This window comes from Carassius auratus, chromosome 32, assembly GCF_003368295.1.
Source record: "Carassius auratus strain Wakin chromosome 32, ASM336829v1, whole genome shotgun sequence".
NCBI lineage: Eukaryota > Metazoa > Chordata > Actinopteri > Cypriniformes > Cyprinidae > Carassius > Carassius auratus.
In genome coordinates, this window is record NC_039274.1 from 6,847,865 (window position 1) to 6,870,958 (window position 23,094).

Sequence of the window (23,094 nt, forward strand, 5' to 3'; positions counted from 1 at the left end):
ATTTCATATTCATAATCACCCTGGAGTGCTCAAAATTGTAAATATGAATGGAAATATACTTCACAGATATTTTATTTCATAATGATATTTCCCCCCATTTAAAATTTTTTTTTTTTTATTTTATTTTGTATAAAAGATCAAAAATGATTAAGAATGCAGATTTATTTTCACAGCCTTCTTTGATCATATTTACCAAGGCTGTCTATTTTATTTATTTGTTGTTTGTTTGTTCTAGTGGCAGTGCAGAACTCCAGAGAATACACAATTGTAAAATTTTAATCATGGACAAGGCATACAGGTCTTAATCTACTGTAAGCCCCTGCTTTTGCAGTATCTCTCTTTTTCTCTATCCACTGTAGGTAAATACCCTGCTAAATGAGGGGACGTCTCTCATAAACATTGTCTAGTTGAGCAGGTGTTTCTTGTCATATCTGTTAATGCACTGTGTATTTTAGCATGACTGGAACATTCAGCATCCATTACACATCGACAAATCAACACAAGAAAATCTAGCATGACATTCAGATCGACCCAAAGATCCTACAATCAGCTGCAAGAAGACAAAACATTCTCAGATCAGTGCTACAGAAAAACTGCTCTTTACTATTGAAAAGACGCTAATCAAGGTCATCTTGATGAATACACTGAGCCTGCCAGTGTGCCAGTTAATGGTGCAGATAATGGTGTATAAATGACCCTGTCCCAGAATATCATCAGGACTGTGGTCCAGTCACTGCGTCCACTCTCCGTCCAAAAAAAGTTGGTGTATGACAATTCAGCAAATGGTCATAAGTATGAATGAAATGCAGAAAACGTTGAAATGGAGACTAACTGCAGCTAGAGCAGACAACTCATTCATCATTCAGTCAGGACGGACTGATAGAGACCCTGGGTGGCATAGCATATGTCAATGGATTCGGGGACAGACAGGGGAGTCATGACTTCTGAGTTCATCCTCTGTTGGCCAGCACCAGTGTAACGTCTCTATCGAAGCAGAGGTATCTTATTCCACCAGAGCGGAGCCCTATCACCACTCTGATGAATGAGGATGAATTCCAGACTTAATAACTCCCACCATAACTTAGCCCACTTTCAACTGATTTTTTTCCTAAATAAATTTAATCAGGTCCTTTCCCATGTCAAGGGGCCAAAATAAACAACAGCCTCTGCAACTTACGTTTATATAAAAGTTCAACTTTTATGGTGCTTTGGAGTGAGCCGCTTTAAAATGTGCAAGCCGTCTAAACCAAGAGAACCATACAATTCTGAGCTTGTGGTTATTTGATATTTCTACAGATGTTTGTGTACTTGTTGACAAAAAAAAAAAAAAAAAAATATATATATATATATATATATATATATATATATATATATATATATATATATATGCTTAGCGATACTACTAAAGATACTATAAAGACTCTTCCGTTTGATTAAATGTGTATAACATGGGAGAAAAAGAGAAAAATGAAAGAAAAGGAGTGAAATATCTAAGAAGCTAAAAAAGTGAAAAGGACGTCTCTTTAATAGTCATGGTGGGGAATTCTTTGGATTTTTGGCATTCCATTAAAGTGACCTCGCCTGCTCCCATTTAGTGAATTGTGGTCTGCTGTGGAAAATAGTGGAGCGTGACAGCACTTTCTCTCACATTTCAATTCTTTCCAATTCTTTCCAATAACACTGGAGCCCCCTAATGGACTGACTTAACCACTGAGATAGACGACTGTTCCTGCAATCCTTTCAATCAACTATAAACCCATGCATAAATAACATGCAAATACAAGCAATTACATACTTGCTTAGATAACTAATCATTAAAGAATCAAATCAAAACTTAACTGTTAATTACCCATACTTGAAAAAAAAAACATGCAAACTGATTGCCTTAAAAAAAAAATACCTTTTAGTTTTAACAACTCAATTTTAATGTCAAATATACTAGATGTGCATTTCAAATAACTAATTTACGTTGAGCTAACTAATGTAACATTTACTGCAACTTGGAATTTCTCAGTTGTATTTAATTGAACAGTGATCCATTTTACTTGTTAAAAGGGGTCACCAGATGCAAAATTCTCTTTTGTTGTTGTTTGAACATACCCCTCCCATGATAATTGATTGACAAGGTCCACTCAGATTGAGCTGAGAGCCGTCATCAGTCTGCCATTGTGTCGACTCTGGTGCAGGAGAAGACAAGAATGTCTCCGATTAAGCGACTGAGGTGTTTTGTTGCTGGATGTAATAATGAACATAGCAGGTGTTATTTACTCTCAACATCTAAACCGATGAAGACGCAGAGGATTAACGTTACTTTCGTTTTGAAGGGAAGGCCCCGTTCCCCGATAAATGAAGTGCTTTAATTGTCCAGCTAGCATTAGCACACATACACCTGCTAACATAACCAGAGAGACTATCATCTCATGGTTCAAGTCTATGATGTATTGTGACTCTAGCTATTGTCCATCCCATGAGGATTTCTTCAAAATTTCCCACCCAAACTTGCATCAACATCAAGGGGTCTTAAAAAGAACTGATGGTCTGAGCTGCTCCAAATCTCCTGCTTCATACAGTCCTGCTTCACACATCGTGTATCAGGAGTCAGATTTCACTAATAAATTCAAGAGAGGAACTTTCAGCGCGAGCGCTTCGGGTTTATACTCACCACGTCAGCATGAGCGAAAGTGCGCTCAGCGGATAGAGCGCAATGGAGGATTTTAGTCTTAAAAAGTGAAAGGTATAGAAATATGCAAAACAGACAATTATCTTTTCTTGACACCGTGATATGGAGTTCGAAAGTGAAAGCTACAAAGCCCTGCTTATAACAAGAGAATCTCCTGTTAACAAAATGTAAAATCAAAATTAATGATGATGAAAAAGCATGCGTTGAATGTTGAACACTTTTGTTATGAACTACGATAAAAGTTCATCAGCATGCATTGATTAATCCCATGTTGTAAGGGGGGAAAAATGCGACCAAATTATGTGCTCGTGCGACCAATTGAGAAAGTTAGTCGCAAAAGAGCAACCAGTGGGAAGAATGAGTCTAGAGTCATAGAAATATTTGTCTTCTGGTTCTCCACAAAGGACTTAAGTACATCAACGGCACTGCACATGAAAAATAATTTCCAGACTGAGAAAATGCATGTGAACTCAAGTTGGAAAGCTCTAATAATACAAATCCAACTAATTTTTGTAATAACGAGAGTGTCCATGTTGTTTTTACATTTTGACTTAAAGCAACACTCAGGAAATGAGAGCATCCGAGGAGTGAATGCTGCGTGAATGCAGTTAAGTACACTTGCTCTGATGGCAGTAAGTAGCCTTTTGTTAACGAAGCTAAAGATGCTTAAATTAAAAACCTAAAAGTTAAATGTCCCTTGTATTCACATTTCTAAACCTTTTGGCCAGAAAAAGAGAACAATGGATTATAAATATACTTCATTATTATGAAAATAGCAGAGATGGCTTAAATAACACAAAACTATATTGTCACAGTTGAGTGATTATTGTCTCTGTTTTATCATTCAAAATGTTTACACTGTATGTTCGGTTTACTCATTTGCAGCTATAATAGCGATGCCTTTGTCCATATAAGGGATTTCCTGGAGGGTCATGAGTTCTGTTACTCTGTGACTGGATATTATGGATTTTCTGTGCAAGGGGGCCTTCTCAGTATGAATGAAAATTACATCATGTGTTTATAGTGCTAATGGCCAATCCATCATTTTTGTGGGAAATTGTATTTTTTTTTATTATTATTGATTTGACGCCGGTATCGAAATAACCCAAACAATAGCCAGCCCTATCTATGTCTCAGTAAAATCCCACCAGAAATACAAGAGAAGAAAACATTAATCTTGCCCAATATTGCATTTGCCTGAGGGAAACACCTGAAACAACATAAAACAACACATATATAAGAATAAGAAGAGTTGATCAGTGTAACTAAAGTACAGATATCAAAGTTGAGTGTCCATCTGCATGTGTTTGTGAGTGTGAACATTATTTAGTGTAAAAGAGACAGAGAAAGGACATCACACTGCTGTGACTGTGCCAGCTAAGCCAAGCAACCATCCCACTCAGAAACCAATGCTGAGAATGGCAGGTTAAGACTTGTCTCACTACACCCTTTAGAAACTCCTTCTCACTTCCCCTCCTCTTCTTACATACCACGCACACGCGCGCACACACACACACACACACACACGTGTAATGCCAATTAAATTCTTCCCTACTTGGAAGATAAAAATCCATGTTTATATTAGGAGCTCTATCTGGCCACCTTAAAGCAATGCCAGGCATTTAATATATATATAACATATGCCTGTGGCACATGTTTCAAGCTCATCATTCTGCGCACAGGATGCGCATAAGCGCTCTGTGGCACTCTATATTGGCACCTTCAGTATTATGATACTTTCTGCGAAATCAAAGATTATTAATAGTCTTTCTTGTTCTGTCTTATCTATGATATGTTTCTGCCTTTATTGCTGTGCTAAAGATTTAAAAGAAACGTCTTTCAGATTTCTATATAAATGTATATAATTGTTTTTTTCAATAATGTATTTTACAACAATACAAAGAGCAATGTGTAACATTTTACCTTATTTGAGACTTATTCACTTTTATTTGTAAATCATATTCCAATAGATTTGACAAAATTATTGTGGTCCCGTGATTTTTCTAGAATCTAGAGTAATTTTTGCTGCTGAATTATTTACCAACCTAGTTTATAATAATATTTATTCGGTAATCATTTATGATTATATATTTTTCCATTTTTTATTTTTCATTAAAATGAAGTTGTGTATACGTAGTAGATGGTGATTAACACAAATAATGATGATCAGGTCAACTTCTAACAGAGAAGTATAGATATTCTCTATTGAATTAAAAAAAAAAACTGTGCTGGTATCGGATTGGATCGGTATCAGCAGATACTCAGAATTTTTGGGATCAGATCGGATCAGTTCTGAAAAAGTCTCAATATCACTTTTTTGAACAGCCACAACGGTTGCTTTATGTTGAAACATTAAGTATATGGAAATCAATATATGAGTCAATAATGTGCTGCTATTATTTTTAGTAATAATAAACACTTTAAAACATTCTTTTTACAGCAACTTAAAAGCTTGCAAGTGAACGTGAATCTAGTAAATGCTAAAACAAATAGAGATCTTGAGTGACAAAACACATATGCAGCTCTGATCTTTCCCTGAATTTTGATGCATTATGTATTTTATTTATTTATTTGTTTATTTTGTGAAGATAGAACTTAATTTGAATTTAGAAATTAATGAAAATTAGGAGCCAAATGAAAAAGAATATGGCCAAATACCAGGAATACCTTAAATGTCTCAAAATGATGTCATGTGATATGGATATTCAATGCCTCCTGTAATGTCTCTGGGAAAAGAGCCAGATAGAAAACAGGAGACGTATAGACAATGGGGCACAGCACCAAATATTCTCTAAAGCATTATGTCTACAGATTAATACTGCTATCTGAGAACACTATGAAGAAACACAAAGGAGTGTTCCTGCCTTACTAAGGGATACAAATCATACAAATTCATGGAAGGGTGTTATTTGTACATTTTTTGAACCCACTTACTGTGCAAGACAAGTGTGGGCATGTGTGGGAAAATGGCTCAACAGAAAAACAGCTGCTTTACTGCTTAGCAAGCACAGCTATATTTAAAGATCTTAGAAAGGAATGGTTTTCTGTGACAAAATATAGAATAGAATAGAATAGACATTTGTTTGTCACGTATAAGTTCTGTTAATTTAGTAATACTTAGGGCTTTAAACATATGAATACAGAACATACATGCCAATGTATGTTTAAATTGCTCAAACTGGTACTTAATGACCCTTTCATAAACAAATCTAAGATATGGTATCCCTCTCCTTATAAAAGTTCCATATGCACAAAAAATTGAAAGGATAGGTCTCCTATCCTTTAGCAGAAAAGTGGCTGTTTTGGTTGTGTAAGGTGTTCTCAGAAAGGGTGCGACAAGAATTGCCTCATGTCCTTTCAGACCATTTCCAAGTGAATGTGAATGGGACAGATTAAGTAGATACAGTTTCCAATACAGTGGAAGGGAGAAGTGAAAATTGGGGGCATTGAGTAAAAGTGTCAGATGTTCTGCTGTTTACGACAATCATACAACCGGGTAACATCTGGTACATATATCGGCACATATCTCTCTCTTTCCAACCATCCTCTGGATGACTTCAGCAAAAACAGAATGAGGAATGAGGAAGAGCCACAGAAAGTCTGCATACAACTAAAAACTTGCTGATAAGCCCTGCGCTTTAAGATCACTGATCAAATGGCATTAAACATTTGCCTCAAATAGCTTCTTCCATTTTCAAATGAGCAAATGAGAAGTACACAAACTTGCTGAAATAAAAACTTGCTGAATCAAAATTCACTTCACAAAAATTCACAAAAGTTTACCATCCATTAACCAAGCTGTCAACTTTTTGAAACTGACAAAAGTGTGAAAGGAGAGCCTGGCTACCAACATCATAGTGTGAATATATGTTCCAAGTCAGAGCTGGGCGGTTTGATAAAAAATCTGGATCATATTTTTTAGGGTTCTGGCAGTTTTAAATTTTTTCCCTGACTGTGCCTTTATACGAATCAGAATGCATGAAACCACTGCATTTTAAAGATTCAAACAAACCTGCAGTTTTTTTATTTAAATTAACTCAGCACTAATCCAAGTAATTTGATCTTGATCTAAATCACAAGCAGACTGATGATCAGTAGGCTTGCTGTTGACTTTTGCCATTTATCAAAGGTCATTTTCGATACCGAATTTCAGATATTTCTCACGAGCATTAACAAGCTATTTAAAAGTGAAGGAAAGCAAGGAAAAGAGTGCAAGCCCCCAACTCCACCCCGCGATACAAGTATTACCGGTGTTGTCACATGTCGTTTGACCGGTGCCGGTGGGAAAAATTCCTCACCGTCACAACACTACTGATCAGAACAGAAGATAAAACCAAATAAACCTCATAGCAATAAACTCTAATGTACTTGTAGAGATAGAATAAAAAGTTAAATGGACAGGGAAAAAAATAAAGTGGCTGAAGCCACTGTGCAATACCACAGAAACAAGATGTCAATTAACTGAACATGCACAGCATTAGCCAGTTCCTGATCAGACAGCTTTGTTCAGATTTTGGGGCTGATGAGGAGTCAGTCCTGAAGGACTGTTGTTTTGAAAAATTTACTTGGTGAAAAGATTATCCTGGCCCTCTACCCCCAGACCTCTGGCGACAACTTTCCTGTTTGAAGACCAGCAGGTCTTAGCAGCAAGCACAACATCAAATTTTCTGGCCCAGAGCCACCACTATAAATTAAAACTAAGCTGCATGAAAGTACACGTTTATTAATCAGTTTCCTAATTTCACTGCAGTGGACGAGTTTAATCGTTTCAGGTACAAAATAATGTGATCAAAAACTAAAAGTGATAGATTACCCCCCCCTACACACACACACACACACACAAAAAAAAAAATTCGGAGAACTTTCTGATCCTGCATAGACAGCAAAGAAACTGACACGTTCAAGGCTCAGTAAGATAGTAAGGGCATCAAAATATTCCAGGTGTCATCAGTGACCGTAATTGAAAACTGTAATTTTATCAGTCTCGACCTTAGTTCAGGAGAGTATAACAACCAGTGCTGGGCAGTAACTAGTATTAACTAGTTACAGTAATAATATTACTTTTTGCAGTAACTAGTAGTGTAACTAATTGCTAACAGGATTTCAGCAGTTACCATCCATAAAACAGCTCGTTACCAAGTTACTTTTGATGCTTCAACCGCTACGGTTTTGAAATCAGTTATTTTCATAATTATCCAAACTTACACAGGCACATGAAGTCACCAGTGAAAAAGACAAGCTTGGAATATGGAAAAGATTAAATTTAATGGATGTAAATATTGTCAGGAGAAAAGATGATCTGAGCAATGGTGTAAATCGTGGCATTCCATGGCTTGCCCACCCACATCCCTCTGATCCTGATATAAACTATATTGCCATAATTAAACATCTTTTTAGAAAATGAAACATTTTCTTACAAACTTACTCATTTAGTTTTTGATAAAATACATTTTGAAATAATCGTATATGGGTAACAGAAATTATATCTACAATAACATATCTATACAAGAAAATCTATGAGATTAATACAACACTTAAGTCAAGTGTTTGTAATAACTGCGATCCAATGTGGATTTTGGTCAAATGATGTGTCATAAATATATTTTTTGTAATATTTTATTAGAATTTTATGGAGAGATACACAATAACAACTTCTGTGGGGAGTCAATGCAAAGTAATATAACTAGTAGTAATGTAGTAGTAATGTAACTAATTACTGTTGCCAAAACTTAATAATACTACATTTGAAAGGAGTAACTAGTATCAAGTAATAAATAAAACAATTTGAGTAACAAGAACAACACTGATAACAAATTAGCGGCAATCTTCCAGCCTCTCTCATGAAACCAACACAGGAGTGACTAAAACTACAATTCATAGACTGGCCGCTCGAGGCTGGCTCCAAAAGCGAGTCAGTCCCATAGACTCCCCATGTTAAAACGCCCAACTTTACAGCAGAGAAAAAAAGAAAAGAAAAAAAAGAGTGTATACAGCCTGGTACAAAAAGTGGTTTTGGTCCATATAGCTAATGCTCATGACAATTGTGAGGGGGTGATTTTTTCCTCTGTTTGAATTATATTAAGCTTCAAAATTCTGCATAATTAAGGCGCGGCCACTTGAGTGACAGGTGGATTGCTGCTGCTGTCACTGCTGTCGAGCTAGGTGGGCGTGGTCTCAGCAATCAGCTCCCGCCTCTTTGCCCATTTTCTATTATCCGGGAGTGTTGCACGTGACGAGCTGCCAAGATGGCGATGGGCATTTCTGACACTTTAAGCTTCAAAAACACTCTTCAAATGCCTACAGGTGACGTCACAGACACTATGTCCATGTTTTTATACAGTCTATAATCACAACGCATGTGTGTGCATTCCTATGCTTGTAAACAAGATTCTACGTCAGCAGCACAGCACTGATGTCACCTGGACTATATGAACAGTGTCCTTTCTATCTTTCTGGGCCCCAAATGTGTCAGTTGCGTTGTTTATGCAGGGTTTGAAACCTCTTTGATTTCATAAAATATGTTAATTTGTGTCCCGAAGATTAACCAGTCTTACAGGTTTGGAAAGACATGAGGCAGAGTAATGATACATTTTCATTTTTGGGTGGACTATCACTTTAATATTTCTATGAGACTTATAATCATCTGATATCATGTGCAAATCACAGTTGAAAATGAACTTGCTTGTCAGGTTTTTTTTACTTTTCAACTTTAATAAACTAAACCCATGTTTTTTGGACTTAAATTTACCCTCTCTGTCAATATACTCAATACTTTGACATCGAAGCTCAACACAGAACCAGACTCTGCAACTACATGTTTGTCAAACGGTTCAGTGGAAACTCATTTTATTGGAGTAGCGTCAGCTCTTCTGTGTACTGATGACAGGGTTCCGGGTTCCAGCATTTTGACCTGTGCATATAAAGCCTGAGGGCTTTCAACTACAACAAATTCCCATTGCCTGTAATCCCCCAGCCATTTATTCATCTTAAAGTAACCTTCAATCCTTGCTGTCAGTTTCCCACTACAGCGGGGGCCTGAGCTTAACACAGCAAAGCTTTCAGACAGACACAGCACGCACAAACACTGATACACCATGTTTATACACTCGTGTACTTTCACCAATCACTTCAGGAAATAAATAAATAAATACTGCATGATGTTGCTGAAAGACTGGATGATTCATTCTTAAAACATTTTACTGATGATGAAAATAAAACTTGTGGGTTAATCTTGACAGAGTGGGGGAATGAATGATATAGTCAATTGAACAAATTAAGCTCTTAAAATTGTTAATTGTAAAGCAAAGAAATCTTGATGATACTTTTCCTGCATCAAAAAAATAAGAAAATCCTGAAGACAATCAGTCAGTCACGGATGATACATTCAAGAAAGAAGGTACTACAGCAAACTATTGTTGAGAGATAGAGAGGCAGCAGACGCTGTGCAATTAGATTCAGTATTGTACAATTAAAAATTGGTTACATCACACTTAGATGTTAGCAGAAGTAAACTGTGGAAGTTTCACTCAACTAAAAATATTAATGTAGGCAGAAAGGTTTGAGAAATCGGTCTCTGAGGGTTGATAGTTTTAGTTCGTTCACTGAAATGAATACTGAAAACAGAAACTGTGAGTGAGATGCAGTACTGGGAAATGTGCATTCATTTTATTCAGGCCTCAGGCATGCCTCAAGGGTTCCTAAGAGCCAGAAACACCACTGCTTGCACACTGTGATACTTTTGAAGACAACCCTGAGTAGAATGTACATGGCAGTGAACTGCAGTAACTAAACATTATCAGATCACCCCAAACTGAAATTTCTATCATCGTTTACATACCATCATGTTGTTCCAAACCTGTTTGACTTTATTCATTTTGGGTAAACCTAAAATGAAATCGTTTTGTAATGTTTTCCCATACAATAAAGGTGAATGGCCTTGCTGAGTGAGATTGACTATTTTTACGGCTCTTTATTTGCAGCAATGCAGAATAATTTACTTTATAATCTTGCAAAATTTGGATGACCAAATCGAAAGTATGGTGGTTCACTTAACTAAAATCACAATATAATCAGATACAAACAAGCATCTTTACAACCTGGTAAAAAATAAATAAATACAATAAGTATGCCTTGGTAAGAAAACTCTGGAAGCTTCACTTAACTAAAGAAAAACTTAACCTTTCTGATAATACATTTATATTAAATCATAAAACACAGAATATCTAAATATATATCTATATCTGTAAATCTAAGGTCAAGAGACTTTTTACAAATACAGTCCATATTATTTCCTTTAAAGGGGAGATCTAATGCAATTTCATGCATTCTGACTTATTTAAACTGCTAAAGAGTTGGATTCACATGATAATCATGGCCAAAAAAACAAGTTGGACATATGGAGTATTTCTGTGCCAAACTCACTTATTTAAGTCCAACTGAAATCAAAATTGACCATACTTACTTTGTTTGTCTAGATTGATCGTTTTGTGGTGAACAATACATCCATGCAAGTCAATCCACACAAAAAAATTTTTTGACTTTGTAATCTTTAATCAAAATCTGAAAATGCCCCTCCCCTCTGCATTGGAGGACCTTCCCTGATGATGTAGGTTTGACGGTTTGGGTGTCTACTTAATCCGTAACCAAACACTCTTCAGAGATATGAAGGATGCAATACTACTCTATAGGTACTCAAGAAGATTAACATGAGATTGGCAGAAACTGGTTTATGTCCCCTTTAATGTTTAAAGTGTTAAAAAAAAAAAGATTCCTTTTCATACCAAAAAGGAATGAGTGTCAAGAAGGAACTTTTCACACTCTTTTATAGACTTTAAGCATCAGAGAAACAAACTTTTTTATACATGGTTCCAATATACAGTATAATACACTTAATTCTTATTAAGAATGAAATATTTGTGTGTAAATGTACTGACAGAATGCTTAAACTCTGAAAGAATCTACAGACAGGTCACAAAAAGAGAGGGTGTGCTCCCATGGTCCTTTGTGTTCTGTGAAGTCAGCGGGCAACCAGTGACAATAGTCCAGCTCTGAAAGCATGTGGAAATGCTTTTTCAAATCAAAGTCAAAGCTGAGCTCATACTGTAAGAGTTCAATTCGCCATCAAAAGCTGAGGGAACGTGACATCAGGACCTCTGAATCGACCCTTCATTTTAAAGCCAATTCAAAACAAAAGCCTTTATATAAAAAAAAAAAAAAAAAAAAAAAAAGGCACTTCAACAACGAACCCCCATGCAGCCGCCCACACTGCTCTGGGTGCAAGGCTCTTTGACATGGAAATAAAAAGAAGAGAGGGTAAAGATCTCAAGGTTCAGCTGCTTCTGAATTAAAGGGGTCATATGATGCTTATTTCAATTTTCCCTTTCTCTTTGGAGTGTTAGAAGCTCATGGTGCATAAAGAAGATCTGTAAAGTTGCCCCAACTAAAGTCTCAAACCCAAAGAGATATTCTTTATAAAAGTTAAGACTTGTCACATCCCCTAAAAACGGCTCATTTAAACATGCCCCCACATCTCTACGTCACATGTGGGAAGATTTGCAAAACACAGTCCAAATGTTCACGAAAAAAAGAAGGCCTACCTTTTGTTTTCTCTGTTGCTGCCAGTGCCATTTCGTGGAGAAGCTATGGGTTTCATTGTTAAAGTGAAACTACTTTGTTTGGCCTTCCAAAAAAGGATGATATCCACTTTGTAAGGCCTGGAGCTGATCCGTGCTGGTCAATGAGGAAATACATCAACTTTGCACTGTGGATTGCCGGATCTGCTTTCACTATGAATGAAGCGGAGTCCAGCCCAGGGATGTCCAGCCCAAATGCAGACATGGTTTTATGTTTACGGAGCGCAATATGCAACGCAAGGTGTAAAAAGACAGTATAAGTCATTATAATCAGTAATTATGTTCCCACTGGATGCAACAACTGCCTCGTTTGTAATGTGTTTGATTGTTTTAGTCCTGTCATGCCAGTGTCTTGACCTGGGACACGCCATAACAGTATATGCTGAGGGGCGTAACATTTTCGTCAGACGCTTGAAACATCTGGCCAATCACAACGCACTGAATAGCTGGCCAATCAGAGCATACCTCGCTTTACAGAATGAGTTTTGTAAAAATCAACGCGTTTCAGAAGACAGGACATATAGGAGAAACAATTATGTACATTTTGTGGAAAATAATGTTTTTTTTAACCCTTAAACGGCATAAACATATTTCTTTACACCAAATATACAAAATAATGTTCTTTTTATCAGCATCATATGACCCCTTTAAGGCTGTTTGTGTGTATTTTTTTTTTTTTTTCCTGGTTCTACTCGAAAAAAAAACAAATTTTAAGAAGCGCAATATGATATCGGATAGAAAGTGGTCCCTGGTCTCGTCTTTATAGAAGGACCATGATTTTACACCTGCAAGACCTGACCTGCAAGTTTAAGCACAGTTTCCCAAAGTTAGGCAAATACGTTAATTCATGCGATACAAAGACCAGTGTCCGTGAACAGGTGTCCATGACATTTTATCCTACCCTGTCAGATTTTCCTGCCCGGGTTTTAATCGACAGAACACCGGCCTGATAGTGGATGTTACACATGATGAAGTGTCAAAAGATTTGACTTAATGCTGGATGATCGGAGTAAAGCCTCTTGAGGACAAAACAACAAGTAACTAATAGGTGAAATAACACAGCCAAAAGAAACTTAAGTGAATCAGCTACACCAAGAAAATACAATCGCCCAATTTTGATTCAAATGTTCTCGTAAAACAAAACAAGCAAATCTGGTTAAACTCATAACTTACTGTGATGGTAACTTCGTGCTTTTTCAGTCGGTACTTCAAACTCTTCATGTTTTTTCTTTGGTTGTATAAATAGACAATAGCGTTTCGGTTAGAATTTGAATAAATTACAACAATATTTACGGTTTAATTTGATTAAGCAGAAACAACTTTTAACGTCTGACAACACGAGTTTCACCTGACGCGAACCACCAGCAATCTTATCTGTACCCGTTTCCTTACTGACAACGCCGTAGCCCAATGACGGTGAGGGATAGTAGAATAAATTAAGTTTAAGCCAACCAGGCGTTAGAGGGGGTGGGACTTCCTCGTGGTGATAGCAGGTTTGAAATTGTAGCAGGGAACAACAGGAGATGCTGTAGTTCGTCTGACGTCGTCCTTACCTGGAAAAAGGCTGGACTTAGTCTAACAGAGAGGCTGCTGAGAGAGTGTGAATTTTTTTATTTATTTTTATACTGAATTGCTGTGGGTGGGCAGTTCAGGAAAGAAAAAAAAATAACAGCCTATGTTTAATAGTGAATTCCATTATGCTGATTACATATTTTCAACCTAAAATTAGTCTTTTCTGAAGTAGGGTTTGAGTTTGCATCAATCACTTATGAATGGCAATATTCACAACAGTTTTTTACAATTCCAAAAAGAAGGGGAAAAAAAGAAAAAAACTTTGCATTGGGTACCTTCCGTTTTCGAGGATATCTGAAGGCATGTTTATCACTGGTTATATTTTTATGCATTCAAGAGATGTGTTGCCCCCTTCTGGCCTTCAAAAAACACGAGAAGCCCGTTGATGGAGCTGGTGAATGAGTTTGAGCTTCTGTAGGAGCAATGCCAGAGTTCAATTAAAAAACATTACTTAAACGTCAGTCCACATGATATGCGTCCCTCAATTTATGCAGGAAAATGTTTGACTGTTAATAATTTACAATTGATTGAAATGTTTTAGGCTAAGAAGAGAATATTATTTCAACATAAGTATACTTTGTCAAATCTAATTAATTAAATTAACTTGATTTTGTATTTCACTATTGCATGTCTCTCTTTGTTTAGCATATCAATAAATTGTGAGAGGCTGATAACTTTGCATCAACGTTGCTTTTTTTCTATGCTTGGTTACCATAGATTTTGTCCAGGAAAGTGAAAGATTTAGAGGAAGAGGCCAGATTGTCCTTGTATAAGCCCTCAGGTCAACTTCATACAGTTATTTAGCAGGAAATTTGACTTTCTCACTGCCAAATTTTGGTTCCTTGACAAAGCACTGTCACAACAATATTAAAGGGTTAGTTCACCCAAAAATGAAAATGAGCTTGTGTTTTACTTACCCTCGAGGGATCCTCGGTGTATTTGACTTTCTTCTGTCAGATGAATCCATTCAGAGTTATATTAAAAATTGTCCTGGCTATTCCAGGCTCTATCATTGCAGTCAGTGGGTGTTACAGTTGAACAGTCCACAAGTCGTCAAATAAAGGGCAGCATTCATAATAAACGTGCTTCACAGCGCTCTGGGGGGGGTGAAAAAATACCCATATTTCAAACATAATAAACACTTTTTTCTCACTTCCGTTATCTCTCATACATGGAAGGCGCTCTGGCTGATGTCGTAGTACATCAGCGTTGTGTGATAAGTGAACAAAATGCCAATCATGAATTAGAAGTACAAACTGAGGGTTTGCAAAGAAAAATGTTGGAGGATTTTGATATAAACCAAGAGGAGACTGGTTTTCCTTTGCTAAAGTAAGGAAACTTTGCTGCTATAAACAAACTGGTGGGACTAGCATATCTCAGTTGTGCGCGCGTCATCTGCCGGAACAGCTTTGTGTATGACAGATAACGGAAGTGAGAGAAAAGTGTTTATTACATTTGAATTATGGATATTTTTCTTACTAAAACACATGAATTCGCTACATGAGGCCTTTATTTAATTTGAATTAATTTTCATTTTTGCATGTACTAACCCTTTAACAGAACAATGTGGCTAATGACTAAGGCTGATGATACAAGAGGCAACTTTTTGAACAATGTTACTCGTGCACAAGTTACCCGGCAACATTGTTCAAAAAATCACCTGTGTTCAAAAAAAATAAACTGTGTATCATCAGCATAAGGTTCATATGTTCATATGCAATCTGCCTCTGAAAGATTGCTGACACCCATTTCTTTCATATAATTTCTAATAATCAGATAGAAAGTCATATAAAACAATGGCAAAATTAATGTTGATGTACTGCATTCACCACATTATGGTTATTTAGGTATTAATATTCAGTACGGATCCCTTTTAATTTGATTCAAATTAAATCATTGATCGGATTAGTGTTAAATATATATATCCATTTATTTTAGAGTAGACCATGAATAAACAGGGTTACATTTGCACAAATGATGACTTCTCTTCAAGCATGACATTAATGTTTCCACCCTCCTGTAGGCAACATCAGTGCGACCTTCAACTGGATGTGAAGAAATTTATTGGGGTATAGTTTTTAGCTAGAAGGAAGAATAATTCATTCTTGTCAAGTTTAAGCTTGAGGTATCAGAAAGGGGGTGCAGACTTTTTGTGATTGCACATGAAAAACAGAAGGGGAGGATGAGACATATAGTGTCATGTTATTATTTCACAGATAGCTTGATAATAGTTTCTCGTGTTAACAAGGGTTTCTTGGGTATTATGTTATAGAAGCAAGACAGCACTATAAAATGAATTTGTAAATGCAACAAATATTATTGAAGTACGTTTTACAAAAAACAAAATTGCATGTTAATATCTGTGTAACTTGCTGTTTCCTTCTTTAGAAAACTCTCTTTATCTGTAAAAATGAACTAGCAATTTTTAAATGAAAAGTTCTTCAAAGTAAATCCCAAACCATTTTTTTCAGTGCACTGAATTTCTACTAATGTGTAGACGTCTGAAGAAAGATCAAGACAAGAGATCTCTCAATGGAGAGTGGATGGGAATGAGATCGAGAGGACAAGTTCACAAGGTTTAGTGAAGCACTAAAGAATTTTCTTGTCTGAGACAGTCTAATAAGCAAGCTCGGTGTATGAATCCTGGTCATAGAAAATTTAAGTTTAACTTGGTGATGGTAATAGCACCACTAAGGTCATGGATTCAATTAATTCAACACAGTCCCTGATATATTCTGAATATAGCTCATAAAGTCCTTAGCATTGTGGACAGTAAGAGAGGATTTATTGTGTGTTCTTTCAAAAAAACACCAAACACATCCTTTAGTTGCCTATGCAAATAAAGCCCAAGCTTAATTATTATCTTAATGATTTCCTAATAGATGTTCTTTCCATAGACCAATATGGATGTTATTCTCACACAGAAAATATAACTGTAATTTGAAAGCTTGAATTCTATAGAGTATTTATTATGAGTCTCTGTCAGACTTTGAAGTCTCAGTACAAAGATAAAAACAAAACAGACATGATTAAATGGATTTCACCTTTCATTTAATTATTAACAACCAGACTTAAAAATAAAAATAAATTGCAACAGAAGTTAACACCTGTACAAAAATACAAGTCAATTATACATGCAACACAGTACATTCACTTCTACTGTTTGGTTTATATTGTTACTGAATACATTCTGGTGCAGAGAGCAATATACTGACATGATGTGAGTGGAATATACACATCCAAAGGGACTAATTAAATTTCAATATGATGAAATTCTTATTTAGATTGTAATGGTGATATATTGATTTGATGTTGTGCATTAGGAAGTGACTTGCGTAACATAACTCCTAACCCACTCGGTAATAGGAAACCGTGCCTCCACAGGAAATCCTGTTAACAGCGGGGGATCATATTATATTAGCACACTCTGTGGGAGGCCAAAGTGAGTTTTGTAATATCAGCGATCTTCCATAGGCAAACCAGTAAATTTGCATCCACACAGCACTCTAGAAAAATCCTGGTGAAACAAAGAGTGGTTTAATACATGTATTAAGGTTCGGTAGTCAGCTCCATACCTCCAAACAAGAAATGTGACCACAGCTCATGAAAAAGGCAAAGCACATGGAAAATTTGTTATAGCAGCAATAATGGTACTGGTCGAAACATATGGGCTGCTTTGAATAGACTCACAATGTGTACACAAACAGAAAACACTGTTTTGGGTTTTGTTTCTATTACTAAATATGTAAACAGTATTCAAATGACATTTAAGTGCACATATAAAATGAGAGTAGCCAAATAATAGGAGAAATAATAGTGCCTACTGTTTTGCTTTTAAAGGATACTTTTGGTTTGGTCTTTGGTAGGAAAATATTCTTTGTCCAAAAAAAGATTCACTGGTGCCCATACTGTTCCTCACAATCCGTTGACCTCCACAGACTAAACACGGGAGTGTGACATATCATAATCACCAGAACATCATCGAGAGCATCACTTCTGTGCCGGATGTCCATTAAAAGGCTCCTGTGTGAGTGTGACGGTAAACAGCAGCAGATGTGTCTTTGCAAATCTTCCAAATTGCCTGCAAATGACCATCATTAGCTTACTGTGTAAGTGATTTAAAGCCACCACGATGTAACAAGACATTAAGCATTCTCATTAGTTATGAACCTGATCTCCTCTTTCTGGGTAATTAACTGCATGCCGCAGAGCTGTCATTTCCATTGGATGCAAGAACACATTTAAATGTGTGCAAAGATACTGATATGGCCTCGCCCAACTAAATGAAATATATTTCTGTCTGGCTTTGCTATACATATATATATGCCTGAATCCTTTGATTCGCAAAGCTCTGATCAGGATGGAAGGTGGTATCTTAGCGGGGAGCTTGTGGGAGTGTCTGTCAGTAATGCTAATTAAGAATGAGACAAGACTGATAGGGAAGCACTATGAAAGGGCTATTTTGAGAGAGAGCAAGGAGAATCAAACAAATTGGATTGATCATTGAAACTCTAACTTGTCTTTTGCTCAACCAGGTGGTGTGGTCATCCCAACCTTATTAAGTCATTAAGATGTGTTTAACAGCATCAAATTAATTGATGTTGCCGAGAATGTATATTTTCTGAAATGTTTAAAATTGTAAATGGCCTGTGATAAAAAAATATAATGCAGTTACAAAGGGAAGACTAGGGTTAGTGTCACAATTTTTTCCACTATTAATATTATTTATGATATACTGTTCTGAAACTGGTCATAGAACCAATTTACTGTTCAGTGACCAATAACAGAGTTATGTTGTCACACAGTGTGGGTTATCAAATTGTAGGCCAAACTTACTATTAAACAGCTTATTATAGGCTTTTCTGCTATATTTAAACATTATTCTTCTACAATATCAAACCAAAGTTTTGGCCAAAAAATATTATAATTTCACCCGGTTTGACGTCTATGCAAAATACCCTTTTTAGGTTTCAGTTCAGCCTTTCGATTTAAATCTACCAGTGTCAGTGTGGTTTTATTTTATATAGAAAACAATGATACTGGTCTCTTTCACTCTGTGTATTAAAGTCAGATCTTTATTTATTTAATTAATTTAAATAGATTTAATTTTAACATTCAAAAACAACAAGATATACACAATTACCCCTTAAATTGAAATCTAAAGTGCACAATACTGTATTAATTTGAATATTCTCACAGTAGAGGAATGACGGTCGCTCAGTTTTACAGTATGGTGCACTGAAATGTAACCATTATGTCACTAGCTTTTTTTTGGTGGTGGTTTTTAACTCAAAAGTAAGGTGACATTTTATGTCGACAATTAAGCTATTTTAAAATAATGTTCCACACGAACAGCAGTAATACAAATACAAGGACGTTCACGCTATACCATCGCAACAAACGTACCCTATTACTGTTAAGCGGCAGTTCACCCAAAAATAAAAATTCTACTCTTATTTACTCACCCTCATGTTGTCCCAAACCTGTGAACTGACATCCATTTTGAGCTCCACTGAGGTAATAAACTCATGCAGACTTGGAAAAACAAGAGGTTGGGTAAATATGTCTGAAAGTCAAATTTGAAATAAATAACCCTTTAAACAAGGAAATACCATTTGTTCCAATGGACAGAGTCGCATGCACAGGCACCTGTTTGTCAGACTCGGAGAAACAGGTCCTTCAGTTTTTTCCTGAACTCTCTGCGCATAAGACAGTAAATAAGTGGGTTTAAACAGCTGTTCGCGTGCGCCAGGCACACAGTCACAGGAAACACATATGTGTGAACGATATAGTACGACTTATCCCAGTTCACAGCATTGAATTTCACCAGCACGCCCCAAAAAGTGATGGCATGATTGGGCATCCAGCAGAGGAAGAACGACAAGACCACGATGGTGACGGACTTTGTGACTTGCGTTCTTCGTTTTGAGCTGTTCTTCATGCTCCGCTGTCGGATGAGCCTCAACAGCAGCAGGTAACTGATCGAGACTATCGCCATCGGCAAAATAAAAGCGATTAGTATTTTCTGGAGATGATAGACTGCCAACCAATACTGTCCCTCGGGGAACCGCAATAAACAAAGTTTTTCGCCGGCCACGTTCGTGACTGTGGAGAAGATGGATGTTGGCGCGGTGGCCACGGTGGCCAGGGACCACAGGACGACGCTGACCCACCTGATGGAGCAGCTGCTCTGTCTGCTGCGGTCCTTCAGAGCGGAAGCCACTGACCAGTACCGCGTGATGCTCATCGCGGTCAGGAAGAAGACGCTCGCGTACATGTTCATCACGGTCACCGACAGGATGATCTTACACATGGCGTCACCAAACGGCCAGCTGAAGTCCAGCGCCGTGTCCACGGCCCAGAAAGGCAAAGTCAACACAAACTGGAAATCCGTTACTGCCAAATTGAGGATGAAAAAGTTTATTTTGGATATGCGTCTCTCTTGTCTCACGCGAATAAAAAAGAACACCAACAGGTTCCCGATCAGACCTACGACGCAAACCACAGAGTAGGTGATGGAGATCATGCATCTCAACACCGGACTCCCGTCGGCGGACACATCGATGTCTTCTAGGCTTTTAAAGCGCTCGCGATCACTGATTGATCTGTTGGTTACACCACTCTGGTTACTGTCTCCCATTATATCCAGCGATTTCACAACTTCGTGGTTGCCCATTACGACAAATAAAGTACTTATATAGCCTACGCTTAGATGCATATGTAGGCTACTTATCTATAGTTAGTAAACATATGGTTTAATCAGGTTTGCTACTTAATTTTAGGCTTTTTAACGGATAACTGGCATAGCTGGCATCACTCATCCTTCAGCACTACGCAGACGAGATCAAGGTGCTCAAACCATTGAGCGCAATGTCACAGCCGCTGTCACTAGAATTTATGTCAGGCGCTCTTTAAATGTCCCCGCCCACCTAGAGCAGCGATTCGTCTTCCCGTTTGATTGACAGGACAACGGCAAATAAAACAATAAAGCATTGGTGAGTCGCCCGCGTTTGCTGTAAATTTATTTATATTTTTTTAGCATATAAAATAATATACATTAATATATATATATATATATATATATATATATATATATGTTTTTTAAAGAATAGTGTGTGAAATAGTATACAATAAGCAATATGCTAAATATGATAAAGTTGTAATATGACAAAACAATAATTCAACAAAGCTGCTGAGGTTGTTACCTCAAATAAATGTGTTAATTATTCTTTTTACAAAGTGTTGTTAATTAAGGATTCATACTCGTAAAACAATGCTATATTGCCCAATTGATCTTATTTCATAACTAATGAACTTTACATACTCAACATAACTAATAATAATTGTGTAAAAATAGTGGTAGATATTATTTTTATTATTTATTTGAATTCATAATTAAAAATACTATGAAATGCGACTTTATTGGGACAAAAACCTCCCTACACCTATACTGCTAACCGCCTAATAACACTGTATTACAGTGGTCCTCAATGTATTTCAGGGTAAGGACCCCTTAGGCAGCACAGACATAGAGCAGGGACCCCAGATACAAAATGTGTCAAGCAGAGCTTCAGATCAGATGCATACATCAAATTTCAGCAAATGTAACTGGTAATCCAGGCATTCCATGCATACAGAAGATTCACATACTATTCACAGTATACATGCAGCATACAGCAATATAGTAGGAGTTGTGTGGTAGTATGCCATCCCGAACACAGCTTCTGTACACTACTGATTTCAGTGTACTCGAGTTATATACAGCAGATTCTGGTTAATATAATAGGAAAATGTGCACGCTATGCACAACATACATACTGGATAATAGTAGGACATAGTAAGAGTAGTATGATTGTATGGCATTTTGAACACAGCAAATCCATTAGTTAGAGGTCTCTGCTCAAGGCAATAGATATGAGAAGTGTTGATTTTTAAGAAAGCAGGTGGATCTTGTTATCTTGGCAAGTCTTCACTGCCATCTGCTGTTTACATGTAAATATACACCAGTTTTTCTCTACCATTTCAAGGCTTTGGTTAATTTGCTTGACTATTGGAACATTAGAACATTAATACAGCCTGACACCGAATGTTTCCAACTTGACAGAAAAGATATCAAATGTTCATGGCATTCATATAATGACAAACTGTACTATATATGAATTCTATTCAATCTGAAAGCATAAATCTAGGCTATCCCATGCCGTTTTTAAAATAAAATGCAAATCTGTGACATTCATTCACTTTAGTTCTTTAATCAGCAACAAGCCACGTATATCTATGAGCTGCAGCGGCACCGCTAGATCCGGAAGCGCGTATACTTACTTCCGCCAAAATAAAAGCCAGTTTAAAAATGATGAAAACACTTTTATTTTCTTTAAAAAGAAAGAAAGAAACAAACAAACAAAAAACAGTTCTATCCAAAGAGACGTACACCTGGTGAATACATAAAGCGATTATTTTTAAAGAGGCAAACAAAGAAAGTAGTAGTAAATATTAGCACTTTCTTTTTCAGTAGGCTACTATAGACAATAGTATTTGTATTTAATACTACCTTTTAATTTAAAATAGTATTATAGCACATTATTATTTAGTTTAACTTATTAAATAAACGAAATAGTGCAATATTATAAATATCATATACACACACACACACACACACACAAACAGTACAGACCAAAAGTTTGGAAACATTACTATTTTTAATGTTTTTGAAAGAAGTTTCTTCTGCTCATCAAGCCTGCTTATATTTGATCAAAAATACAAAAAAAAAAAACAGTAATATTGTGAAATATTATTACAACTTAAAATAATAGTTTTCTATTTGAATAAACTTAGAATTAAATAAAAATTATTCCTGTGATGCAAAGCTGAATTTTCAGTATCATTACTCCAGCCTTCAGTGTCACATGTAACATCCAGTCCATCATTTAGAAATCATTCTAATATTCTTATTTATTGTGAGTGTTGGAAACAGTTCTGCTGTCTAATATATTTGATGAATAAAAGGTTAAAAAGAACTGCATTTATTTAAAAAAAAATTCTAATAATATATATTCTAATAATATATTTTCTTTACTATCACTTTTTATCAATTTAACACATCCTTGCTGAATAAAAGTATTGATTTTATTTAGAAAAAGAAAGAAAAAAAATTACTAACCCCAAATTACTGACCAGTAGTGTATATTGTTATTACAAAATATTTATATT

The 23,094-nt window shown here is 36.3% G+C and overlaps 2 protein-coding genes across 3 annotated transcripts in view; both read right to left on the bottom strand.

The window, feature by feature from the left end:
* LOC113051466 (uveal autoantigen with coiled-coil domains and ankyrin repeats protein-like) overlaps positions 1–13,703 on the bottom strand; it is a 48,339-nt gene extending 34,636 nt beyond the window's left edge. The window contains exons 1-2 of one of the 2 annotated variants that reach the window (XM_026215237.1): positions 13,661–13,703; positions 13,486–13,540 (exon numbers count right to left, since the gene is read on the bottom strand). In XM_026215237.1, the coding sequence (XP_026071022.1) occupies positions 13,486–13,533 (48 nt within the window). In that variant the 5' untranslated portion in view covers positions 13,534–13,540; positions 13,661–13,703. Of the gene's footprint in view, positions 1–13,485 lie in introns of both variants that reach the window. The other variant, XM_026215239.1, reaches the window with a different exon arrangement.
* A 3,728-nt stretch (positions 13,704–17,431) lies between these two features.
* Positions 17,432–20,738, bottom strand: LOC113051469 (relaxin-3 receptor 1-like). The gene is made up of 2 exons (XM_026215241.1): positions 19,350–20,738; positions 17,432–17,965 (listed from the first exon to the last, which is right to left on the bottom strand). The coding sequence occupies exon 1, from the start codon at positions 20,600–20,602 to the stop codon at positions 19,541–19,543; it is 1,062 nt and encodes a 353-aa protein (XP_026071026.1). The 5' UTR covers positions 20,603–20,738; the 3' UTR covers positions 17,432–17,965; positions 19,350–19,540.
* Positions 20,739–23,094: the final 2,356 nt, after the last annotated feature.